Source organism: Stegostoma tigrinum, chromosome 10, assembly GCF_030684315.1.
Source record: "Stegostoma tigrinum isolate sSteTig4 chromosome 10, sSteTig4.hap1, whole genome shotgun sequence".
In the NCBI taxonomy this organism is placed as follows: domain Eukaryota; kingdom Metazoa; phylum Chordata; class Chondrichthyes; order Orectolobiformes; family Stegostomatidae; genus Stegostoma; species Stegostoma tigrinum.
In genome coordinates this window covers 280988-289105 of record NC_081363.1, presented here as the reverse complement: position 1 = coordinate 289105, position 8118 = coordinate 280988, and the positions used below count along the sequence as shown (strand labels likewise).

The 8118-nt window shown below is 47.3% G+C and overlaps 1 protein-coding gene across 3 annotated transcripts in view; it reads left to right on the top strand.

Moving 5' to 3' along the window:
• The first annotated feature begins 468 nt into the window (after window positions 1-468).
• Window positions 469-8118, top strand: part of syne3 (spectrin repeat containing, nuclear envelope family member 3) — a 94925-nt gene continuing 87275 nt past the window's right edge. For 2 of the 3 annotated variants that reach the window (XM_059648867.1, XM_059648866.1), the window contains exon 1: window positions 703-955. In XM_059648867.1, coding sequence (XP_059504850.1) covers window positions 818-955 — 138 coding nt within the window. In that variant the 5' untranslated portion in view covers window positions 703-817. Of the gene's footprint in view, window positions 570-702; window positions 956-8118 lie in introns of those variants that run through there. The other variant, XM_059648865.1, reaches the window with a different exon arrangement.

The following is an 8118-nucleotide window of genomic DNA, read 5'->3' as shown; positions in this document are numbered from 1 at the left end:
CGGATTGTAGATGGCGGAAGTGTCGGAGGATGATGCGTTGGATCCGGAGGTTGGTGGGGTGGTGTGTGAGAACGAGGGGGATCCACTTTGGGTAACAAAGTGTGGAGCTGGATGAACACAGCAGGCGAAGCAGCACCTCAGGAGCACAAAAGCTGACATTTCGGGCCTAGACCCTTCATCAGATCCTCTTTGTGGCGGGGTTGGGGTCGATTCCAGTTCCACCCCTTTAGACAGGGCCCCGGCCCTCCCCTTCACACTGACTTCCCGCTCCGAGCTCCCAGGGTCCCACCACAGGCCGGAGCTCCGCCCCCAGCCACGGTCGTGCGTCTCCATCCAGAGCCCCGCCCCTCCACATAGCGCCCCGCCCACACCCCGGCCGACCCCCTCCGCCCTGAGGTCTCACCCTTCCAAGCCCTGGTCCCATCTCCGACCCCTCGCCCAATCTCTCCCACCCTTGGTTCTGCCGCTCCGCTTCTACCCCGAGTCTCCCCCTCCCCCGGTCAGTGACGGTGCGGGTTCACGGCTGGGCCTGGAATCGGTGTCGGACCGGAAGTTTGCGGAATTGGGCGGTGAGCTTGCTGTCGGTTCTCGGCGAATCTCCGACTCAGGCCCGGGCCGGGTCTGCTGGTCATATTCCTGGGATCAGCCGGGAGGGGCCTTCGCTCCCGTCTTCATCCTCCCCCCGCTACTCTCCCTCAGGATCTCCCTTTTCCCCGGGCTCTCTCCCCTCCCCCTTTTCCTGGCCGTTGCTGTGTGCGTTCCCCCGGGGTCTGGCTCTGAGTCCTGCCCTGTTCTCTTTGCAGCACCAGTTTTGGAGATGAGCCCAGAGGAAGAGTTTGGAAGCTGTTTGGAAAATGCGGAGAGCTGGATCCGGATGATCCAGGAGCGCCTAGAGGCCACTGACAATGTCCAAGGACCAAAGGCTGCCTTAGAAAACAGACTGAGAGAGTCGGAGGTGAGGGAAATAGCTGGAAAAAGAGTTACACAGGGCTGAGTCCAAGTGACGTTACCCTGCCCTGTGAGTCATTGGGGTCTGCTTTCCGGTTCCTTCTGCCTGTTCAGATTGGGGTACAATATCATATGGTATGATTTTGAAGAACAACAGTGGAGCTACCCTTGTGTCCTTGCCAGTATTATAGTAATTTTTTTAAATGTAGGCAAAATGTAGGCCTTTGATAAGGTTCCACATGGTAGGATAGAACACAGAACATTACAGCACAGTACTGGCCCTTCAGCCCTTGATGTTGTGCCGACCTGTCATACCGATCTCAAGCCCATCTCACCTACACTATTCCATGTATGTCCATATGCTTATCCAATGACGACTTAAATGTACCTAAAGTTGGCGAGTCTACTACCATTGCAGGCAAAGCGTTCCATTCCCTTACTACTCTCTGAGTAAAGAAACTACCTCTGACATCTGTCCTATATCTTTCACCCCTCAATTTGAAGCTATGCCTGTTCGTGCTCACCATCACCATCCTAGGAAAAAGGCTCTCTCTATCCACCCTATGAAACCCTCTGATTGTTTTATATGTTTCACTTAAGTCACCTCTCAACCTTCTCCTCTCGAATGAAAACAGCCTCAAGTCCCTCAGCCTTTCCTCGTAAGACCTTCCCTCCATACCAGGCAACATCCTAGTAAATCTCCTCTGCACCCTTTCCAAAGCTTCCACACCCTTCTTATAATGTGGTGACCAGAACTGTACGCAATATTCCAAGTGCGGGCGCACCAGAGTTTTGTACGGCTTCACCATAACCTCATGGTTCCGGAACTCGATCCTTCTATTAATGAATGCCAAAACACTGTATGCCTTCTTAACAGCCCAGTCAACCTGGGTGGCAACTTTCAAGTGCTGTGTACATGGACACCGAGATCTCTCTGCTTGTCTACACTACCAAGAATCTTACCATTAGCCCAGTACTGTGCATTCCGGTTACTCCTACCAAAGTGCATCACCTCACACTTGTCCGCATTAAACTCCATTTGCCACCTCTCAGCCCAGCTCTGCAGCTTATCTATGTCTCTCTGCAACCTACAACATCCTCCGTCACTATGCACAACTCCACCTACCTTAGCATCATCTGCAAATTTACTAACCCATTCTTCTGCGCCCTCATCCAGGTCATTTATAAAAATGACGAACAGCAGTGGACCCAACACCGACCCTTGCAGTACACCACCAGTAACTGGTCTCCAGGATGATCATTTCCCATCAACTACCACCCTCTGTCCTCTTTCAGCAAGCCAATTTCCGATCCAAACTGCTCTATCTCCCACAATCCCATTCCTCCGCATTTTGTACAATAGCCTACTGTGGGGAACCTTATCGAACGCCTTGCTGAAATCCATATACACCACATCAACCGGTTTACTCCCATATTGGAAAAAATACAAAGGCACAGGATTGAGGGAGATTTAGCAGTTTGGATTAGTAACTGGCTTTCTGTAAGAAGGCAACAAGCGGTGGTTGATGGAAGATATTCAGCCTGGAGTCTGGTCACTAGTGGTGTGCCTCAAGGATCTGTTTTGGGACCACTGCTGTTTGTCATTTTTATAAATGACTTAGACACAGTCATAGGTGGATGGGTTAGTAAGTTTGCAGATGACACTAAAGTTGGTGGAGTGGTGGATAGTGTGGAAGAATGTTGCAGGTTGCAGGGAGACTTGGATAAACTGCAGAATTGCGCTGAAAGGTGGCAAATGGAGTTCAATGTGGATAAATGTGAGGTGATTCACTTTGGGAAGAATAATAGGAAGGCAGAATACCGGGTCAGTGGAAAGATTCTTGGTCGTGTAGATGTGCAGAGGGATGTTGGTGTCCACGTACACAGGTCCCTGAAAGTTGCCACCAGGTTGATCGTGCTGTTAGGAAAGCTTACGGTGTGTTAGGTTTTATTGGTAGAGGGATTGAGTTCCGGAGCCGTGATGTCATGCTGCAACTGTACAAAACGCTAGTGTGGCCTCATTTGTAATATTGTGTGCAGTTCTGGTCACCCCATTACAGGAAGGATCCTGGTGGCTAGCTTTCTGCCTGTTTGTCCAATGTAGTGTTTGTCACACCTCTTGCCAGGTATTTTGTAAATGACGTTTGTTTTGTTTGTTGTCTGCATAGGGTGTTTTAAGTTCATTGGATTCATAACCATAATCACTCTCCCCTCTATCAAAGACATCTCGGAAATGACTGCCAGACTACTCAGACCTCTTGGCATCATGGTAGCCCACAAACCCACCAACACACTAAAACAGCAGCTAATGAACAGAAAGCTAGCCGCCAGGATACATGAACATTAACTAGACACAAAACGACATGACCCACTATCATTTAGATTTACTAGTATCCTGACATACAGATGAGGAAGGACACCACTTTGATTGGGACAACACATCCATCCTAGGACAAGCCAAACAGAGATATGCACGAGAATTCCTAGAAGCATGGCATTCCAACTGGAATTCCATCAACAAACACATTGATTTGGAGCCCATCTACAACCCTCTGAGTAAAAGAACAGGAAATGACATCACCAACACAAGAAAACCTAAACACACAAATAGAAAGCAGGACATAACACCAGCGCTTCACTGGAGGCTCACTGATGATGTTACCTCGAATGGTGACAAAACGTCTGAAAATGAACCTTGCAGCTCAGCGAGCAAACTCACATCCAGAACCTCAACCTGAGCTACAAATCTTCTCAAAACTTACTAGGATATAAAACTGATTGTCAGGCTGGAAGTGAAGAGTAGAAATAAACAGATCATTTTCCAAGTGTAGGCAGTGAGTACTGGTGCACCACTGTGACCAGTGATAGGACCCCAGCTCCATAAAATATGTGTATATTATTGATTTAGATGAGGGCACTACCCGCCATATTGTGAAGTTTGCAGAAGATGAAACTATGAAGAGGATGCAGAGATGTTTCAGTATGATTTGGCCCAGTCAAGCAAGTGGGCAAATGCATCATCGCCACAACATAATGTGGATAAATGTGAGGATATTGACTTCGGGAGAAAAAATTGCAGATTGTTTGTTGTCTGAATGGTGATAGATTAGGAAAGAGGGAGGTGCAATGGGATCTGGGTGTCCTCGGACACCAGTCCTTAAAAGTATGCAGGTGCAGCAGGTGATGAAGAGAGGAAATGATTATTTGGTCATCAGAGCAAGAGGATTTCAGGACAGGAGCAGGAATGTCTTGCTACAATTGTACAGGATCTTGGTGAGACCAAGTTTCACCTGGAGTGTGGCATGCGCTTTTGGCTTCCTTATTTGAGGAACGGTGCTCTCGCTATTGACAGGGTGCAAAAAAAAGCTTACTAAACTGTTTACTTATTCCCCTCCTACCTGTTCTTCATACATACCAACCTTTTCTTAGCTACAATCCATTCTGTTTTTGTTTTTTGATTTGTGGTTCTTGAGTTTTTTTTTCACCAGACTGATTTGTTGTGGCATGGTGGCTCAGTGGTTAGCACTGCTGCCTCACAGCACCAGGGACCCCGGTTTGATTCCTCTCTGGGGCGACTGTCTGTGTGGAGTTTGCACATTCTCCCCATGTCTGTGTGGGTTTCCTCTAGGTGCTCCAGTTTCTTCCCACCATCCAAATGTGCAGGATAGGTGGATTGTCCATGCTAAACTGCCCATGGTGTTCAGCAATGAATAGATTAGGTGGTTATCGTGGAATGGATTTAGGTGGGATGCTTTGGGGTTCACTGTGCACTTGTTGGGTCAAAGGACCTGTTTCCACACTGTAGAGATTCTATGATTCATGATTTATCAGGAGAAACTGGATTAGCTCATAATCCCATAAGGAGTGGGATCGGGAGTAGGCCATCTGGCTACTCAAACCTACTGTGCCATTCAATTAGATCATGGACTTGGTTTCATTTACCCACCCACTCACCATAACCCTTAATTCCATTACTGTTCAAAATCTATCTGTGCCTTAAAAATATTCAACAAACTAGCCTCAACTGCTTCACTGGGCAGGAAGTTCCACAGATTCCACAGTCCAAAGATGTGCAGACGAGGTGAACTGGCCATAGTAAATGTTGGGTCATGGTGATAGGGTAAGGGGGTGAGTCTTGGGAATGGAGTGCTCTTCAGAGGGGCAATGTGGACTCAGTGGACCGAATGGTTTGCTTCCACACTGCAGGGAGGCTATCATTTAGATTCACAACCCTTTGGATGAACAAGTTCCTATTTAACTCAGCCCTAAATCTGCCCCCCCTTAATTTGAAGCTGGGCCCCCTAGTTCTAGTTTCACTTGCCACTTACCTGCTTCTATCTTATCTATTCCCTTCATAATTTCAACTTTCTATAAAATTCCCCCCTCTTCCCCCCCATTATTCTAAATTGTAATGAGTATAATCTCAGTCCACTTAATCTCCCTTTGTAAGCTAACCCTCTGAACTCCGGAATCAATCTAACGAACTTCCTGTGCAGCTCCTCTGGTGCCAGTACCTCCTTTCTCAAGCAGGGTGACCAAAACTGCGCACAGTACGCCAGGTGCGGCCTCACCAGTTCAATTGCATGAAGAAGTAGTCCCTCAGGCCCTTCTTAAATCCTTCCCCTCTCATCCTAAACCTCTGCTCTCTAGCTTTTGAATCCCCATTACTGAGAAAAAAATGATATGCATTCATCCTATCTATGTCCCTCATGATTGTATACACCTCAGTAAGGTCACGCCTCATTCTCCTACATTCCAAGGAATAAAGCCGTATCCTGGCCAACCTCTCCCTCTAACTCAGGCCTACTAGCGCTGGCAGCATCCTCGTAAATCAAGAGTGGTGTGTATATGGAATGGGTTGCCAGAGAAAGTGATTGAAGCAGGTACAATTGCAACAATTAAAATACTTTGGATAGATACATGGATGAGAGGAGTTTAGAGGGATATGAACCAAATGCAGGTAATTGGAACTGGCTGAGTGGACACCATGATCAGCATGGACCAGTTTGGCGGAACGGCCTGTTTGGTTTGTGCAGTTTTGGATTACTTGTTACTTTGGCTAAACCCTCGTCATGCAACTCTGGCACCTATCAAGTTATTTCCGCTCACAAACATTGCAGTTAATTGGTTTGTCTCTAGAACCATCTTATTTTTAATTATTTGTAATTATCTCTCTGCTATAATTAACTGGTTCATAGTCATCCCTTCACTTGTTATTCAGCTGTTGATATTTTATTCTCACTGTTTGAAACTCTTGGTCACTTGCAATGACTTGTTATTCAACCTGTTGACTCTTACTCACTATTTGTACTATCTTTTGACATGCTGGAGTACCTGGAATTACCTTGCAATTATCTCTCTGCCTACATAGCGTGTGCCTGTGCACCTCCCTCCATTTCACCTGACGAAGGTGCAACGCTTTGAAAGCTTGTGATTTTAAGTAAACCTTGGATTATAACCTGGTGTCGTGCAACTTCTGACTAATGTTATAGAAGCAGTACAGACAACGCTCAGTGGACTTTTTCCTTGAAAGAAGTGTTAGATTATGAGGAAAGGTTGGATCTATAACCATTCGTGTTAGGAAGAATAAAAAGTATTATTACTGAAACATAAAGGGACTTGTTGGGATGGATACTGGGTAGATGTTTCTTCTTGTTGGGGAGACCAGAACGAGGGCACAGCTTAAAAGTAAGAAGTCTCACTGTTCAGGGAAGATGAGATAGTTTGGACATTTCTTCAGCCAGAAAGTGGTGGGCCCGTGGAATTCATTGCCATGGAGCACAGTGGAGGCTGAGAGGTGAAATGTCTTCAAGGCGGAGATTGATAAATTCTTGATCTCGCAAGGAATCAAGGGCTAGGGGGAGAGTGTAGGGAAGTGGAGTTGAAATACCCATCAGCCATGATTAAATGGCAGACTGGACTGGATGGGCCAAATGGCCTTACTTCCACTCCTATGTCTTATGGAATTCTTCCCCCAAAAAGTGCAATGGATGTTCAGTCATTTAATTTATTCAGGGTTAAGAGAGTATCTCAATAGACAACAGACCAGCGGGCATTCAGGGGTGTACAGGAGTGTGAAGTCAAGACCACAGCTGAATCAGCCTTCAGCCTGTTTTAAGGGTGAAGCCGGGTTGAAAGTCTGAATGGCCTAAGAATACACGAAATTGAGGCAGGAGCAAGCCTTTGAGTCCATTGGGTCTGCGTGCTATTAAGTCAGGTCATGGTTGATCATCTGTACTGTTTTTCCCCTATTATCTCCACATCTCTTGATGAAAGGTTTAGCTTATGAACAAAAAAAACCAATGGATGCTGTAAATCAGGAGCAAAACCAAAGTTGCTGGAAATGCTCAGCAGGTCTGGCAGCATCTGTGAAGCAGAAAACAGTTAATGTTTCAGGTCCAGTGACCCTTCCTCGGAACTGATGGTTGCTGGGAAAATGTTAGTTTATACACAGAAAATAGGGGCGTGGGTAGAACAGGGAGTAAACGATAGGATAGAGCCCAAAGCCGGTAATTAGAGCCCGTGGGGGTGCACGGTGGCTCAGTGGTTAGCACTGCAGCCTCACAGCACCATGGACCCGGGGTTGATTCCAGCCTCGGGCAACTGTCTGTGTGGAGTTTGCACATTCTCCCTGTGTCTGCGTGGGTTTTCTCCGGATGCTCCGGCTTCCTCCCACAGTCCAAAGATGTGCAGGCTGGATGGATTGGCCGTGCTAAATTGCCCGTAGTGTTCAGTGGTGTGGGGATTGTAGGGGAATGGGTCTGGGTGGGATGCTTCAACGGGCGGTGTGGACTTTTTGGGCCGAAGGGCCTGTTTCCGCACTAGGGAATCTAATCAAAGAGAGAGAGAGAGAGAGAGAGAAAGAGACAGACAGTTGGACAGACAAAGGAATTGCTAACAATCAGGTTGGGAGGGTGAGTAGTTGTTAATGGGGACTGTTAATCACTAACAACAGCGGGTGTGTCAAGGCAGGCTATGTGGTAACAAGGCTCGGTGTGTGGGGTGGGGGCTGCTGAGACATGGGAGAGTTTAGGCCCTAAAATGATTGAACTCAGTATTGCATCTGGAGGGCTGCAGGGTCCCCAAGCAGAAAATGAGGTGGTGTTGCTGCAGCTTGCGTTGGGCTTCACTGGAACACTGTAGCGAGACAGAGATGTTGGCCAGAGGGCA